Below are 18,283 nucleotides of genomic sequence, written 5' to 3' on the forward strand. Positions count from 1 at the left end.
TGCACAGTGTAAATAACTCAGCATGTGCTCATTGGTGTACCAATGCCAGGATATTTGTGTTATCGGCAACTCTCTCTCCCTCTCTGGCCATGGTTAATTGTGCAATTATAACCTCTGCCCATATCTTTGTCTCATGGCCTTCTGACCTCTAAAAAAACAAAAACAACAACAACTTGTGCATATCTTTTTTTTAAAAAAAGTATTGCAAGGACTGCTGCCGTTTTGTGGAAACATCCCATAAACACAAAGTTATGAGAAAAAAACTGCTCCTTTTCCCTTATGGGGTACCCAAGAACCCATAGAGAGTCCTTTTGTAGGTTCTCTATCGGTAGGAGAAAATAACACAGGCCAACCAGAGAATATTGATAAGCAAAGCAGCTAGTAAGCTTGATCTTTATTAAAGCTGTTGCAACGGGGGGCTCCTCTCACACGCAGGAGGAAGGAGAGGAACCGAGAACAGTGGTGTGCAAACTCCTATATAGACTTTTGAAATTCCCACCCTCCAGTTCAAGACCACCCCCCATCATACATACATCACAGAAGGGGTGTATCCCGGGACCACCTCCCCCAATACATCATACATACATCACAGGGCAAGCGGACTACAACAGAAATCTGAGCGCGTTGGTTTTCTCCCCCTTGTCTACTAGGTTGCTTGACTGGATTCCCTGGGCATCCTGGCCACTCTTGTTACTCTATTCCTGAATCCAGGTCACAGGTCACAGGCTCACACTCTATTCATATCTTTAATGTGCCCTTAAGACAGGATTGTGAAAGAGACAATGGGGAGATTTCCCATTTCCTTCGACCTTGCAGAGAAATATTTGAGGTCATTTTGGGAGAGAGAAAATGGTTTCAGGACTTTTCTGTGGGTTTCGGACATGTGTTTTACATAGAATCATAGAATCATAGAGCTGGAAGAGACCACAAGGGCCATCGAGTCCAACCCCCTGCCAAGCAGGAAACACATATTTGTATGTGTTTGCTTGGTACATTTATGAATATATATATATATATATATATATATATATATATATGACCTTAAAATTCTTATAACAGTAACATAATGACCAATATGTTTTAATAGGGACCCATCTTCACGAGTTCTCCTTCCCTCTCTCTCAATTAAACCCGAAACCCATATTTTGATTCTGCAATGCACAATATTCCGCGGCCGAGAGCCCTCTTGTGGCCAAACAGCGAATTGCTCCCCCTTCGCCGTCTCCGGGCTCGGCGGAAGAGGGAGGGGAACCACGGAGAAGGGTTGCCTAGAGGGGCTAAGCATAGAGCAGGGAACGGAAGACGGCTTCTGACGGTGGCGGCCGGAAGCGGAAGGGCCTTTCCGGAAATGATGTAGGCAGCAGCTGGTAGGAGGTCTGTTGTTGTGGGGGGGAAGGGTGGGGGGAGTCGCCTGGGATGCGGGGGGAGGGGATGCCGGGGGGGGAGGGGTCCCCAAAGAGATGCGAGGGGGAGGGGAGACTGTGTGGATGGGGGGGAGGGGGACCAATTGGGGGGCTCGTGGGGGGGCTGAGAACCAGAACAAACCAGTCAAAAGGCCCAAGAGGGGAGCTGGGAGGGGGGGGGAGAAATGGGGCGAGTATCTCTATGGGGGGGGCAGGAGGCAGTTTTGGCTGGTTTGTTATTTATTATTATTTATTTCCTAACATTTATGCACTCCTCCATTGCAGAAAACCAGAAAGAATAAGATAAAACTGACAATAGGACCCACGGAGGGGAGGGTGGGAAGTCTGGAGATTCAGAGAAATCTCTAAATGTGGATATGTATTTTTTATTTTTCTAATTTTACACTTGTAAAATCAAATTAAAATAATTTTTTAAAGAAATATTTATTAAGATTTTACAAAAACAAATATACAAAAACACATAATAAAGGAAACAAAAAGATAAGAATAAACACACAATTCTTTTTCATAACTTAAAACTCATTTGCTTGTTTCTTTGACTCCCTCACACCTCCCCTTCTTGTATTCCCGTTTAAATAATCAAATCAGCAAATCCTTACCCTCTTTCATTTATCTTATCTCTATAACTTAACATTTTATAACTCAGTATTTTCATCCATTATCAATTCATTTTTGCATATTCTTATTAACTTTTTTACTAATACCACTTATTTCCAATCCAACATCATAACCCTTTTTCCATATTCTTAAAGCATTACAGCTGGAAACCACTTAATTTCTATCCAACATCATTCTAACATTCATTAATTTTACAGTATTTCTGTAGATAGTCTTTAAATTTCTTCCAATCTTCTTCCACCGTCCCTTCTCCCTGGTCCCGGATTCTGCCAGTCATTTCTGCCAATCCCATATAGTTCATCACCTTCATCTGCCATTCTTCCAAAGTGGGTAAATCTTGTGTCTTCCAATACTTTGCGATAAGTATTCTTGCTGCTGTTGTAGCGTACATTAAAAAAGTTCTGTCCTTCTTTGGCACCAATTGGCCGACAATGCCCAGAAGGAAGGCCTCTGGTTTCTTCAGGAAGGTATATTGAAATACCTTTTTCATTTCATTATATATCATCTCCCAGAAAGCCTTGATTCTTGGGCACGTCCACCAAAGGTGAAAGAATGTACCTTCAGTTTCTTTACATTTCCAACATTTATTATCGGGCAAATGATATATTTTTGCAAGCTTGACTGGGGTCATGTACCACCTGTATATCATTTTCATAATATTCTCTCTTAAGGCATTACATGCCGTAAATTTCATACCTGTGGTCCACAACTGTTCCCAGTCAACAAACATAATGTTATGTCCAACATCTTGTGCCCATTTAATCATAGCAAATATTTTTTTTAAAAAAAAGATAAAACTGCAAAATAGAGGGGGAACCCACAACCCTACTTTTAAAAACACACCATTGTGAAAATACTGAAGCAGATGGCAACGGCCTTGATTTCCTAAGTATCTGGGTGAAGCTTATCTAAGCAGGGAATTTTTTTAGCAGATGGCACCTGCCTGGGCCCAGGGGGCAGGGAGTTCCAAAGTGCCGGTGCTGCCACATTAAGCGGCCAGGTTCTTGCCACATAAGCCCTGTTCCACAGGGCCAATTCTGCCACCTGAAGAGGGCCAGTGGGCACCCATAGATACACAATCTGCTAGGTAAATTGATCCCGAGTTGTTAAGGGCTTTATATGCTCATAGTAGCACCTTGAACTGGGCCCAGCAGCAAATTATCAGCTGGTGCACATCTCTGAGCAGAGGTGTTACATGCTGACAAGGCCTCACAAGGTTTGAAGCAGAAGGGAGAGGGGGTTTCCCCCTACAAGTTATTTGGCAACAAGCAGTGTCCGAACTCCCATTGTTCTAGGTGCATTTTGCAACAGTGAATTTCATTAGCGCAAGCAGTTTTTGAGCTCTGGGCGCAGTAGGACACCTGAGATTTGAGATTAAGACTGCAGAGTGGGAGGAAAGGAGGACCCCAGCTACTCTGAAGACTGGAGAAGAGACCCTCTTAAGAATATTAGGGGGTGGGCAGGGGAAGGACTAGACCATGTGAAAAATGAACATAATATTTTAGCTGCAGTTCATTCATTTTCAGCTTTGTATTCTTGCCATAAAAAAGTGGGACATTCCGTTGTTGCTCCCATAACCTCGGTTTAAGGTGCCATTTAGCTCCTAGCTTCCATATCTCAGTTTCTAACACTGGCAACAAGAAATTGTACAGATTGCTGCTTGAGTTTGCTTTCCCCCCTCTTCCATCCTTATCCATTTCTCCTCTCATGTGTCTCTCTTTCTCGAAGATCGCAAGCCTGCAGGATCAGGCACTGTTGTTCTCACCGACTGTGACCAGGGATTTGAACCCTGGTTTCCAAGTTCCTAGTCCAAACACCACACCACGCTGTCTCTCTTTTTTGTTGTAGCCGCTTCTTCGCCTACCGTTCTAGAGCATCCTTTGCCTAAACCTGTCCCCCTTTCCCTTGGTCTTGCAGGGCAGTTGGCAGTGACAGGATGCCACGATGGACGGTGGGGTTCTCCCTGACAGCATCCTTTTTGAGATATTCCTGTACTTGGACTACTCGGATGTCCTCTCAGCGGGGCTCGTGTGCCGGCAGTGGCATGCAGTGGCTCAGGACGAAGTCCTGTGGAAGGACCTTTTCTACAGATACTATCCAGTAGCCCGGGACGTACCACGACACCCAGGTACGTCCTCCCTTTGCAGAGCAGTCAGCCTCAAAACTGGAAAAGAGTAATTGCTGTGCCCCTAATCTGTTGCCCCGTGCTGGGGTCAGCTCAGGTTGGAGGTGAGGCTTATAGCTGAGGAATGAGGAAAATTGGAAACAGGCTGGAGAGTGAATCTCACACTCAAGGCAGAAAGAGGAAGCAAGGAATAACACTTGTAGATCTTCAGCTGGGATAGCTCAGCCTGTAGATCAGACAACTCTTAATCTCAGGCTTGTGGGTTTGAGCCCCACGTTGGGCAAAATATTCCTGCATTGCAGGGGGCTGGACTAGATGACCCTTGGGGTCCCTTCCAACTCTACCATTCTGTGATAATCGCAGCAGAAAGAGAGGCCAGCTGGAATAATGCAGGATAGTAGAAATGCTGCCTGAGTCTTGGTCTCTGGGTATTTATTGATTTCATTTATTTGTTTGGAGCAGAGGTCAGCAACCTTTTCCAGCCGTGGGCTGGTCCACAGTCCCGCAGACCATGGGGTGGGCTGGACTATTATTTTGAAGGGGAAAAAATTAACAAATTCCTACGCCCCACAAACAACTCAGAGATGCATTTCAAATAAAAGCACACATTCTACTCATGTAAAAACACCAGGCAGTCCCCACAAATAACCCAGAGATGCATTTTAAATAAAACATTCTACTCATGTAAAAACACGCTGATTCCTAGACCATCTGCGGGCCGGATTGAGAAGGCGATTGGGCCGCATCCGGCCCACGGGCCTTAGGTTGCCTACCCCTGGTTTAGAGCATGTGTGCTGGGCACTCCTGCTAAAAAGGCTCCCAGGGCAGCATATATGCAAGCAAAACAAGACAGTCCCTGCCCCTGCAGGCTTACAATCCACAAAACAAAACAAGACCATGGCACACAAGGAAAGAGGGAGGAGAGGGAGAAGGAAAATAAAAACTTGGACACCAGTTTCTGAACAGTTGCTCCTGTGATGGCCAAATGCTGGCCCATTTCCTGGGCTGGAGGTGCCTGAGGGAGAGGCAGCCTGATGCAATGGCTGCCCCTTGAGGGAAAGGAGGCTTGATGGAGGTGGTCTGGTAATCCCTTCAGATTTTCAGCGAGGGGTGGTGGATCCTGCTGCTGCCCTCCTCCTCCTCTTCCTCTTTCCTCTGCAGCTGCCACTTCCTGGTATGGCGAGTTCCAGCGGCTGTCTGACACCATCCCCTGTGTGGAAGTTCAGACGCTGGCGGAGCACAGCGACCAAGTCCTCCACCTCAGCTTCTCCCACAATGGCTACCTGCTGGCCTCCTGCTCCAAGGACTGTACCGTTAAGGTGAAGCAGGGCAGAGCGGGAACGAATCCTAACTATAACACAGTGTGTTTCAAACAGTTGAAGCTTTGCTCCATAATCCTCACAGCAACCCTGGAAGGTAGGTTGCTTGTTTTGATCCCTGCGTCGGTGACGGGAATTGAGAGCAGAGAGACCCAGCTTGAGAGCCCGCCTCAGCCCTGAAGAGAGCAGGGTGATTTGGGCCCAGTCATCCTTTCTCCTTCACCATCTTGCAGGGTTGTTGTGAGGATGGCATAAGCAGGCGAGGGAGCCTCACGTGCGCTGCCGAAACCTTCCTGGAGGAAAGGATTGCCGTGGGTTGGGCTGGATGGCCCTCAGGGGGGGGTCTTCCAGCACTAGGATTCTGTGAAAGGGCGGGGGGGGGCATTTTAAGTCAAGACTGTGTGTCCTGTGCTTTAAATACACACGTGACCTCTCAGGGACATGAATTTGAGTCCCATGTTGGGCCGAAGATTCCTGCATTTCTGCAGCTCTTCCAAGGATTTCCCATAGAAACACTGAATTCTCCAACTCAAGACCAACATTCATGGTCTCTCTTATACAGTCAAACCTTAGTCGCCGGACATAATCCATTCCGGAAGACCGTTCAACTTCCAAAACTTCTGACAGCCAAGGCGTGGCTTCCCTTTGGTTGCAAGAGCTTCTTGCACTCAAACAGAAGCCGCGTCGGACATTCGAGTTCCGAAAAACGTTTGAAAACCAGAGTGTTTACTTTGGGGTTTTCGGCATTCGGGAGCCAAAGCGTTCAAAAACTGAGCCGTTCAAGAACCGAGGTTTGACTGTATTGCATTATTTCTGGAGTGGGTTTTGCTGATCATGAGAGGGACAAAAATCTAAACCAGGGTTTCCCAAACTTGGGTCTCCAGCTGTTGTCACCATCCCTGACAACTGGTCCTGCTCTTTGGGATGATAGGAGTTGTAGTCCAACAGCAGCTAGAGACCCAAGTGAAATTGTATATCAGCGGGAAGCTGCGCTGGGACACAGTGGAACATTTCAGAGGAGAGACAAGCAGAAGATTGGGCCCTCAGCTCCTCAGAGGACATCGCCCGTCCTCTTCCAAGTGTGTCTCCCCGGCGATAAGGACTAGTAACTTAGAGCTGCCCTTTTGCTGCCCCGCCATCTTGATGGGCCTCTCTTTCCTATTTTCTCCTGGCAGATCTGGAACAATGGCCTGCCTCTCTCCCTGCTCCACAGCACCAGCATGAAGAAGTACAACTGGAAGTACACCCAGTTCTCCCAGTTCAACGCAGACGATTCCCTCCTCCTTGTCTCTGGGGTCTTCGTGGGGCCCCGGACTACTTCCTCAGGCGAGATCGCTGTCATCGATCTGGGTAAAAAACAACGGGCTTTGCTGTTCCTCCCTTGTCACCCCACAAAGCTTAAGAAGGAGCTTTCTGGAAGCTGCCTTCCTTTAGCAAAGTCTGCTGGTGTCAAGGACTGGCTGGATGAGGAGGAACAGAGGGAAGCACCTGCCAGAGAACCCCCTAGGGAGGCCACAGAAGGGGGAGGCTCAGAGCTCGGGGAGTGGGGTGGTGGACTGGTCAGAGGGGGAAGGAATGGTTGGGTGCTGAAGAGGCAACAGGCTTTTGCAAGCAAGAGGAGCCAGGTGCAGAAAGCAGTTCAGCCTCTGCAGAGGGGAGAGGCGGCAGAAGCTGCACAGGAGCTGGTCGCTCTTCCTGTGCTAAGGTCCCCTCCCCACTTGACTCCAGGGACATGGAGGGCGTTGCAAGTAGCAGAACAAATAATAATAATAATAATAATAATAATAATAATAATAATAATAATAATAATTTATTTGTACCCCGCCCATCTGGCTGGGTTTCCCCAGCCACTCTGGGCGGCTTCCAACAAAGACCAAAAATACACTAAAATGTCACACATTAAAAACTTCCCTGAACAGGGCTGCCTTCAGATGTCTTCTGAATGTCAAGTAGTTGTTTATCTCTTTGACATCTGATGGGAGGGCGTTCCACAGGGCGGGCACCACCACCAAGAAGGCCCTCCGCCTGGTTCCCTGTAGCACAGATTCCCCCCCACCCCCGGCATAGTTTTAAGGCTGCTTGCGAAACATCTATCTGTGGAGGAAGAGACTTAGAGCGAAGTAGAAAGCAACCGGCAACAGTTTGATAGGGGTCATTCCTACCTCACAGGGTTGTGAGGATGAAATGGGGAGGGGGAGAACCACGTGGCCACCTTGAGATCCTTGGAAGATCAAAGGCAGTTTTTAAATGTCATTAACAACAACAACAACAACGCAAGCCATATTCGGTTCTCGGCGTTTTCTCCTTCCAGAAAACTTTGCCCTCCTGTCCCGGGTTCGCAACAAGCCCTACGACGTGTTTGGCTGCTGGCTGAACGAGACCCACCTGATCTCTGGGAACCTGCACCGCATGGGGAACTACACCTCCTGCTCTGTGCTGTGGCTGAACAACGCCTTCCAGGTGGGCGAGATATTTGAAAACAGTTTTGAAGTCCATGTCGTGATACCAGTTTCATAATTTCTGACCTGGCAATATATATTGCCAGTCATGGTGTGTGTGTGTGTCCTATGCAAAAATCACAATGTGGGGAAAACTCTGAAGCCATCCAGTGCCTCTCTGCAGCTCCATCCTTATTTCAGGCATTGTGATATATCAGTATATTGAAATGTCTAGCTGGTGATGCATCACAATGTAGAAAACCAAATATTGCCCAGCCGTACTGCCCGGGTGCCGGGGATTGTTGGCTTTTGCAGGGAAAGGGAACTGGCTTCCTCACCATCCCTCTGTATTCGGAATGCGAGTGCATGCTTTGATAGGCAGCAGAGAAATGCAAAAAACGAGTGCGGGAAAGGACATCGTTGAGGGAATCTGCTTGCTCTGGCAATATGAAGTGTGTTTGGGCAGGGAAAACTCAGGCTTGAGCAGGCCTGGTGGAGAGGAGGAACCCAGCTCTGAGAGCATGACTTAATTTCTGTGTGTGTGTAAAGCTAAAGCGAGGGGCTGCCTGTGTGGTTTACAGGTGTGTTGGGCATTCATGGTTTCCCCCGTGACCAAGTAAAGCTGCTTTAAACGTCACAGCAGAAGGAGACCCACAGCACCTGCCTCCTCTTGGATTGAGGCTGAATCCTGAAAAGACAGAAGTACTGTTTTTGGGGGACAGGGGGCGGGCTGGTGTGGAGGACTCCCTGGTCCTGAATAGGGTAACTGTGCCCCTGAAGGACCAGGTGCGCAGCCTGGAAGTCATTCTGGACTCACAGCTGTCCATGGAGGCGCAGGTCAATTCTGTGTCCAGGGCAGCTGTCTACCAGCTCCATCTGGTACGTAGGATGAGACCCTTCCTGCCCGCGGACTGTCTTGCCAGAGTGGTGTATGCTCTAGTTATCTCTCGCTTAGACTACTGCAATGTGCTCTGTGTGGGGCTCCCTTTGAAGGTGACCTGGAAACTACAACTAATCCAGAATGCGGCAGCTAGACTGGTGACTGGGAGCAGCTGCCGAGACCACATAACACAGGTCTTGAAAGACCTACATTAGCTCCCAGTACGTTTCCAAGCACAATTCAAAGTGTTGGTGTTGACCTTTAAAGCCCTAAATGGCCTCGGCCCAGTACACCTGAAGGAGCGTCTCCACCCCCATTGTTCAGCCCGGACACTGAGGTCCAGCGCCGAGGGCCTTCTGGCGGTTCCCTCATTGCGAGAAGCAAAGCTACAGGGAACCAGGCAGAGGGCCTTCTCGGTAGTGGCACTCGCCCTGTGGAACGCCCTCCCATCAGATGTCAAAGAGATAAACCTGACATTTAGAAGACATCTGAAGGCAGTCCTGTTCAGGGAAGTTTTTAATGTGTGACATTTTAATGTATTTTTAATATTTGTTGGAAGCTGCCCAGAGTGGCTAGGAAAACCCAGCCAGATAGGTGGGGTACAAATAATAAATAATTATTATTATTGGGCTTGCAGGGCGTCGAGTCGGAGAACATGAACGTGGTGAAGAGGCTGTTCAAGATCCAGAACCTGAACGCCAGCAAGATCCGGATGGTGACCGTGGCAGACTGCAGCCGCTACGACCCTTCTGACCTCCTCCTGAACCATGGGGAGCACTTGGAGGGCGGGACCAGGAGCCCCTGCCAGGCCCCCAACCTCTGCACCGACAGCGAGGAGGAGGAAGAGCAGGCGGAGGAGCAGCAGCAGGCCAAGCAGAAGGCAACACCAGAACCAGGCTCCTCGGGGGCAGAGAACCAGGCGGGCGCTGGCAGTGGGCTGGGCCGCTTCCTGACGGACATCATCGAGGGGCGAGTCCGGCCGGTCATGACGGAGCTACAGATGGAAGCCAAAGTCGCCCAGCTCCTGGCGCAGAACAGGACGAAGCCCCCCGAGCGCAACCTGCTGTCCACGGAGGGGAGCACTAAGAAATACTTGATCTTCACCACCGGCTGCCTCGCCTTCTCCCCACACCAGATTGGTAAGGGGAGGTATTTGTGTGGGGCTCAGGCAGCCCTGTTTAGGGAAGCTTTTAATGTTTGATGCATTACTGTATTTTAATATTGTGTTGGAAGCTGCCCAGAGTGGCTGGGGAAGCCCAGCCAGATGGGCGGGGTATAAATAATAAATTACATTATTATTATTATTATTATTATTATTATTATTAGGCAGTGTGAAAAACCGCCTGAAAATGATTGCTAGCTGTGATAATTAAGGGGCACCTCAAAGTTTCAGGGCTGCCTCTCTCCTAAAATGGGTCCCAGCATGTTTCCGAGCACAATTCAAAGTGTTGCTGTTGACCTTGAAAACCCTAAACGGCCTTGGTCCAGTAGACCTGAAGGAGCGTCTCCACCCCCATCATTTGGCCCAGACACTGAGGTTCAGCTCCAAGGTCCTTCTGGCGCTTCCCTCCCTGCGAGAAGCGAGGTTACAGGGAACCAGGCAGAGGGCTTTCTCAGTGGTGGCACCCGCCCTGTGGAACGCCCTCCCGTCAGATGTCAAGGAAATAAACAACTATATGACATTTAGAAGACATCTGAAGGCAGCCCTGTTTAGGGAAGGTTTTAATGTTTGATGTTTAATCGTGTTTTTAATATTCTGTTGGGAGCCATCCAGGGTGGCTGGAGAAACCCAGCCAGATCAGCAGGATATAAATAATAAATTATCATGATTAAATTATTATATTATTATTAGTTTCTCGGGAGAAAAAGGGAAGGCGGTTGTCATTTTCATACCCCCTGCCTTCTGAAAGCAGGACCTCCTGTTCTGACCCCAGGCACTGAAGACTGCCAGAGACACACTGGTGTAAAAAATGGAGACCCAGGTGTCAGTTTTTTTATTTTGATAACATTTCCATAGAATCATAGAGTTGGATGGGACCCTGAGGGTCATCTAGTCCAACCCCCTGCAATGCAGGAATCTCAGCTGAAGCATCCATGGCAGATGACCACCCAACCTCTGCTTAAAAGCCTCCAAGGAAGGAGAATCCACAACCTTCTGAGGGAGACCGTTTCACTGTTGAGCAGCTCTTGGCCTCAGAAAGTTGTTCCTGATCTTCTTGCCTCTTGCCCCACCCTCTGTGTTCCCCCAGGGATCAAGCAGATCTTGCCTCACCAGATGACGACCGCAGGCCCCGTCCTTGGAGAGGAGAGAAACTCGGACAAGTTCTTTGATTCGCTCGACCACGTCATTGATTTCCACGGGCATATTATCGGCATGGGCCTCTCCCCTGACCACAGGTAAGGAGGCGGGCGGGCGGGGGGGCTGCCAACCATATGGAAGGAGGAGGAAGGGGAAAATCTCGTCCGAAGGGTAGGAGGTAGCAGGGTTATTTTGCAGGCAGAAATTTCCCAGGTGTCTTCCCCGGAAGCTCCAGTTAAAGGAGGGTTGGGTTCCAGGGATGAGAAAGCCCCTTTGCCTGAGGCTGTGGGGTGGATATGGACCCTTAGCTCTTGCAGAAGACCCCCCAGCCCCATTTGTCTCCAGAAGGCCCAGTCAAGTTCAGTCCCTAGTGGTATCTGGGAAAGACCCTGCCTTGTTTCACACCCTGGAAATTGAATTGAATTGAATTTTATTATTACAGTCACAGACCAGTTCCGGCTCACTTACAATAATATACAATATACAATATACAATAAAACACAATAGGAATACATTGAATTGCAATTGGGTATAACAGAGACAACTCAGATATAGCAGCAATTAAAAATATATATTAAATCTTGATCACTAAAACATAACCTAAACTTGTCATTTAAAACCTTTTGGTAGTACAACTTGTTCCCTAAGTTTTATGGCAGATGCACAGAATTTGGATCTCTAGATCCTTGTCCTCTACCAGGAGTTTTAGACAGACTTGGGGAGTTTAAAAGGGAAAATCCACTCATCCTTTAAATGGTTGGGAGATTCAGGACAGATCAAAGGAAGCCCTTCTTCACACAGCACCTAGTGAACCTGTGGAACTCCCTCCCACTGGAAGCAGGGTTGCCCAGCGGCCTGGTTGGTTTCAAGCGAGGATTAGGCAAATTGGTGGAAGAGGAGAGGGCTGTCAGTGGCTCTGCTCTGCCTCCACAGAGGCAGCCGTGCTTCTGAGGACCAGCTCCTGGAAACCCCAGAAGGGGAGAGGGCGGCTCTTGCGCTCGGATCCTGCTCATGGGTTTCCCTCTGGGGCATCTGGTTGGCCACTGTGAGAACAGGATGCTGGACAAGATTGGGCCCCCTTTGGCCTGATCCTGCAGGCTCTTCCTACATTCTTAATCATGGAAGGTGATCTACTGGGGAGCAGCTTGCCAGAAAAGACAGCCCAGTCTCCAAGGGGAGGCAGCCTCCATGTGTCAAGTGCAGAAGCCTCTTCAGAGCAACAAGAACTTTAAGGAGCCCCCCCCCCATCGCTGCCTGTGCTGGTCACAGTCCTGAGCTTTAGCTATTCTTGGCTGAATGGATGAAGCTGCCTTATTTCGGGGGTCTATCTAGTCTAGTATCGCCTGCCCCAATTGGCAGCAGCACCTCTTCAGGATTGGGGGCAGAGAAAGGTCTTCTTCCCCCTTAAATGCTCCCTTTCCTGGGTCATGTGGAGGCAAGCGGGGGGGAGCCCCACTGAACCCCCTCTTCCAGTGTGGTGTACTGGTTAAGAGCAGTAGACTCGTAATCTGGTGAACCGGGTTCGCTTCCCCGCTCCTCCACATGCAGCTGCTGGGTGACCTTGGGCCAGTCACACTTCTCTGAAGTCTCTCAGCCTCACTCACCTCACAGAGTGTTTGTTGTGGGGGAGGAAGGGAAGGAGAATGTTAGCCACTTTGAGACTCCTTCGGGTTGTGATAAAGCGGGATATCAAATCCAAACTCTTCTTCTTCTTCCTCCTCTTCCTCTTCCTCTTCTTCTACTTCTTCTTCTTCCTCCCTGCCTCGCCTGCAGGTACTTGTACGTGAACAGCCGGGCCTGGCCGCAGGACTCTGTCATTTCTGACCCTTTGCACCCGCCCCCCATCTCTGAGGAGATCGACCTCCACGTGGTGGACCTCAAGACCATGACGGAGGCCCAGGGACCCCTGCGAGGCCACCGGGCGCACACCCCCAGCAACGACTTCTTCTTCATATTCTTGGATGTCAGCAGAGACTTTGTGGCCAGGTGAGCTGCAGGAGGAGCTGGTCAGAGTCCTTCAGTCTGTGGGGTGGAGTGGGGGGCCCAACTGCTCTTCCCTGCTCTTTCAGCCTTTCCCTCTGCCGGCCTCCCCTCAACCTGAATGCCCTTCCCCACCACAGTGGCCTGCAGGCCATTGCAAGAACCAGCAGTGGGGAAGTCCAGTCTGGCATCTGAGCCCCCGGCCTGGCGGACCCACTTTGCTGAAAGTGACTGGCCTTTGGCTGACCCTCAATGCAGGCTGCAGCTACAGAGCTCGTTTCAACAGCTTGTGTGGATGATGCCTTAAAGAAAGAAAGAATTGTTGGATTTAGTCCTCATAATCACAAGATTTTGAGGCTGAGAACATCAGTAACCGAAAGGGCTGTCTCTTCTCTTCTCTTGAGCAAAGGAGGAGAGGAGTTTCCTGCAATCTGGGACAGATACTTGTATAAATTAAATCAGGATATTGATTTATTGATTGCCTTCCCTTCACCACAAGATCCCAGAGCAGGGTACAGCATTATACTGGAGTAGGAAAATAATGCCAAGATATTTCACATCTGGCAACCAATGCCCCACTTTTTTTTAAGATAGTACAGTATTTGAGTAGACAAATCTAAAAAGCCCAGGACACAAATTTTCATAGCCCTCTAGCAGCTCTGGTGCCTCATTTACCAGAAGTCAGGTACCTTGGTCGACGAACACCTTGTGAGTCGAATGTTTTGGCCCCTGAATGCCACAAACCCAGAAGTGAGTGTTTCGGTTTGCAAACTATTTTTGGAAGTTGAATGTCTGATGGGGCTTCCATGGCTTTCGATTGGCTGCAGGAGCTTCCTGAAGCCAATCAGAAGCTGCGCTTTGGTTTCCGAACGTTTTGGAAGTCGAACACACTTCCAGAACAGATTCCGTTCGACTTCCAAGGTACGACTGTATTTAGCATTAACTATGGACGTGTATACTTCATTCTGAACAAACAAAGCTTCCTGATTTACATTTTGCTCTCGGAGTCTTCGTTTGGTCAGAATTGAGTATACAATTGCAGAATTAATGTTAAATACTTTACTTCTGGTCAGTGAGCCTACACAGCTGCTAGAAGGCTGTGAAATATTATGTCCCAGGCTTTTTAGACTCATCTAAAAATGTACTATCTGAAACCCAAGGAGCGCATTGGTTACCAGATGTGAAAAATATGGGCATTATTTTCAACTCTCCTACTCTACTATTAAAAACAATTTAAAAACACCTTGCAACTGTAAAAGCAAGGTGCATCCTCGCTGCAAGCAAGATTTACCTGCCCCTGTAGTAAAAGGCCATTTGCCAGACCTTTTACCAGCCACTTAGTAATAATACTGAGGACTAGAATCTTGATGTCTTCTGCAGCCACTCAGCGGCGACAGCCTCTGCAGCGGCCTTTGCTGTAGAAGGCAAGTCCCTGCTTTGTTACAACCGTTCTCTCTCGTATCCCTCACAGTGGGGCGGAGGATCACCATGGCTACGTCTGGGACCGGCACTATGGGATCTGCTTGGCCAAGCTGCAGCACAGCGACGTGGTCAACTCAGTGGCCTTCAGCCCCGTGGAACAGGAACTCTTGCTGACGGCCAGTGACGACGGGGCCATCAAAGTGTGGCGCTCCCCCCGCACTGTGAGGCTCCTTCAGGCTGAGAAGCCGCGGCCACAGAAGCTCTCCTTCTCTTGGGTCACGAACCGGAGGAGGTGAACCGAACCGTTGTGGCCCTGCAACCTGCAAGGTCACCGTGTCTGCTTGCTGCAGCCAGGCTCCCTCGTGAAGGGGGTTCTGGAGTTTCCAGGGTGGGGTTCGCTGGCTAAGAGGGGAAACCCGTTCAGCTGCAGTTGCCCTGGGCTCAAAATGGTTAGGGGTGCAGATTTTGACACCCGGGGCTGCCTCAGCACAGCTATGTGCTTCCACCACTGGGGTCCGTTCAAAATGGCTTCTTCATGAGAACCAGGAAGTGACCTCTCCAGACACCGGAATGACTCTTCTTATCTCTGTGGCTGCGATCTCCTGGATGATGCAGGCACCATTAGGCAGTTGAATGCACATGCGTACTCCGTTTGTTTCCATTGCTCCCACCACCACCACCCTCTGCACAGCCCGGGCACTGGCAACCCACGCTATGGCACTGCTTCTCAGTTAAGGCAACTATGGCAGAGCCCTGGGGAAATCGCAAGAGGGCACAGTATTAACATGTCGTACCAGAAACCTCCAAGCCCCTCTCACTCCTGCCACCCAAACGCTGATCTCCTTCTGTTTCCATGGGCAGAAACAGAAACGTTTCCACAGTGCTCCTGTTCTACAGCCGATCATGAAATAGTGCCCTGGCTGAGCCCCTCCTGCTCATCTCTAGGTAGATTGAAAAACACATTTAACTTATTATTTCCCTTGGCACCTGGACCCTACAATCTGGCAGGTTTGTGTTTTAGCCAGGAATCAGTCTGTGGGGCAGCCTCGCACTCCAGAGAGTCCAGGGTCTCTGGCTCTGCCCAGTAAGCCAATTGGAAACATGCCTTTGGCTGTTTCTGGGCTGAGCCGCCACCTGCTCCTCGTTTCCTCCTGGTTGCAGAGCTTCTGCAACCAGGGCAGCGCTCACCCTGGTTTGAGCACCCTGGTTGCAGAAGCTCTTTGCTTTTGTCCAGAGCACTCCCAAACACCCACTTTGCCTTTACACGGAGGCCAGGAGGGAAAGAGAGAGTTGCCGAGCGGGAGGAGGGGGGCGGGCAAGCACAGTGCCAAATGGGGAGGGAATTTGAGGATGAGATTTTCCTTTTTCCTAGCTGCCAAGTCCCTACTTGCTAGTTTGGCTGTATCTCTGGGTGCCCCATCTGGCTTCCTTTCACCACTTGAAAGCTTGCGTGGAAATAAAGCAGCCTCTCCACAGACCTCTCTCCTGGGTGTACCTTTTGGGCACTTCCCCACTTCCTGCGGCATCCGTGGAAATGTGGGGCTTCTGTTTCCAAAGCTGTAGCAAGACAGGGCTGCTGAGCCATTAGCAGAGATCAGTGGAGCCATTTAAAAATAGATTTCAGAAGCCTGGGAGCTTGGAGGGCGGGGATGGCGGGTCAGGGCAGGGAAAGGAGCTATAAAGGAAGAATAAAGGCTGGTTGGTTGGTTCTCGTAAATCCTCCTGAAGAACAGGGCGGGAGAGAGACTGGCAGGTATTGGTCCAATACTGTATTAATTGCAGAGTCTGGCTCTCCTTCTAAGATGTGGCAAAGTCTTTTCCATGACGTTGCCAGAGGATGCACTTTGAAAAACCCACACGAAAGTTTTGCATGGATCAAAGAATCGGAAAACTGGCATAATTACAAGTAGTGGCAGAGACTGTTCCTGCTGGATGCTTGGATCCAGGTTTTGGTTTTTTTCTAGAGAAAGAGGTGGGTGGAACTTGCTGAGCACCCACCCAAAGTTGTTGAGCCCCAGGCGCCGTGACGCCACCCGGCACATGGCCCCACAAGCTGGCGGAAGGCACCAAAGAGGTGCTGGAACTCGGTTCCGGTGAGTTCCAGCTGAAGGAAAAGCCCTGCTTAGAACCATAGAATTGTCGAGTTGTAAGGAAGCCCAGGGCTCAGCTGGTCCAGCCTCCTGCCATGCAGGAATTCTGTGGAGAATATTTGATGTGGGGTGTATATGAAATATGAAAGAAGAATCTCCAAACAACAACAAAAGCCCCATTCAATTTTTTAAAAGAACAGTTTAAGCAGTTCCGACAAGTAAAAGCATCGGCCCTCTCTGTCACAGTCCGGTTCACGGGCGACCGAAGTCCCGGCAGGGGACATCAGGACTGGGGGCAAGATGGCGGGGTGGGAGCAGGAATGGGAGTGCAGAAGCCAGGAGTCAGGAAGCCAAGAGTCCAAGGGTCAGAGAGCTGGGAGTCAAGAAGCCAAGGGTCAAGAAGCAAGGAGTTACGAAGGCAGGGGTCCGAGGATCAAGGAGTCAAGGAGCCAAACGCAGCAAGGCAGGAAACGTGTTGCTGTGGCAAAGAGCCGAAGGGAAATGCTGACCTTATATCCCTTCCCAGCTCTTGCCACCAGGTGCTGTGAGTTACCAATCGGCCTCACCTGTGAGGCCGCCTCATGCCTCTCCAGAACAAACTTAGGAAGGCCCCAGTCCTGCAAAGTCCTACTGGTCACAGGGCCTGGCTCCTGCATGCACTCCTGACACTCTTGCTGCTTTGCAGCTGGTGCTGCAGCCGGGAGGTGTAGACTGATTGCAGGTGCAGAGATCATAGAATTGTAAAGGGACCACAAGGGACCATCTAGTCCAACCCCCCGCTCAGCAGGTGCAAGGCTAGCGGGAGGGAGGGGTAGTTGCAGGTGGCAAGAGGGCGGACGGGTGTCCTCTGACTCCCCTCTCTCCTGCTGACCTCCTTGCCACAAACAACAGTCTCTTGCTTCCTGGAACCCAATGGGCTCTGACCAGATGTGATTTTGGCTTTAGGTGTGATCTTTGAAACACAACCCCCTGTGTCCGTTGCGGGCCTAATGTAGAAATAAATATCTAGCAGTAAGAGCTGATCAGCCATGGGATGGAAAGTGGTGGACATTCCTTCCTTCCTTCCTTTGAGGTCGGGTGGCTGTCTGTCAGAGATACTTGGATTGAGATTCCTGCATTGCAGGGGCTGGACCAAATGATCTTCAGGGTTTCTTCCGACTCGACAAATTCCATGATTCTTTCCCAAGAAGGGTGCATGTTCAGTTTTAAGTGTTCAGGGTGAGAGTGAATTTCGAGCAGCAAGTACGAGAGGCTGGCATTTTAAATATTTTGAGTGTGACTAAATACAACCTATCAGCACTTAGGAATACAAAAAAAACCCCACATCTTTTTTGACCAAGTTCTGCTTGTCTTGGTGGTAGTCCTTATGTGTGAATAAAAGAAGGAAATGGCAAAGTGGAAGTCTGAGACTGCAGCTTTCTGAGAATGCAGATGCACGTCAGAACCGAGGGCGATTGCAGCAGTTTTTGCATCCTGAAGTTTAAAGTTAGGAGATGACCTTCTCAGAGGGTTTGTGCTGTGAACCAGATTATATTGTTGACATGGCTTGTTTTCATATTCTGGGAACACTTCTTAGGATTAAGTTGCCCCTCTCCTTGAACAATGATTAAGTAGCCACAAAAGTCTTTACGTTAGGAAACATTCCATTATCTGGAACGCACCAGAGGCTTTTATTCATTTGTTTAGGA

At 49.5% G+C, this 18,283-nt stretch overlaps 1 protein-coding gene across 5 annotated transcripts; it reads left to right on the forward strand.

The window, feature by feature from the left end:
• The first annotated feature begins 1,276 nt into the window (after window positions 1–1,276).
• FBXW5 (F-box and WD repeat domain containing 5) lies at window positions 1,277–17,990 on the forward strand. 5 transcript variants are annotated; one of them, XM_083579717.1, is made up of 9 exons: window positions 1,277–1,374; window positions 3,960–4,170; window positions 5,329–5,486; window positions 6,662–6,836; window positions 7,798–7,946; window positions 9,442–9,943; window positions 11,054–11,201; window positions 12,877–13,089; window positions 14,555–17,990. In XM_083579717.1, exons 2-9 carry the CDS (start codon window positions 3,987–3,989, stop codon window positions 14,799–14,801), a joined length of 1,776 nt encoding a protein of 591 aa, XP_083435843.1. In that variant the 5' UTR covers window positions 1,277–1,374; window positions 3,960–3,986; the 3' UTR covers window positions 14,802–17,990. The 5 variants fall into 5 exon arrangements, with proteins under 5 accessions (XP_083435843.1, XP_083435846.1, XP_083435844.1 ...); XM_083579720.1 differs by having other exon boundaries at window positions 1,310–1,353; XM_083579718.1 differs by having other exon boundaries at window positions 1,323–1,367.
• Window positions 17,991–18,283: the final 293 nt, after the last annotated feature.

Source organism: Podarcis filfolensis (assembly GCF_964270895.1).
Source record: "Podarcis filfolensis genome assembly, chromosome: 12".
Lineage (NCBI taxonomy): Eukaryota > Metazoa > Chordata > Lepidosauria > Squamata > Lacertidae > Podarcis > Podarcis filfolensis.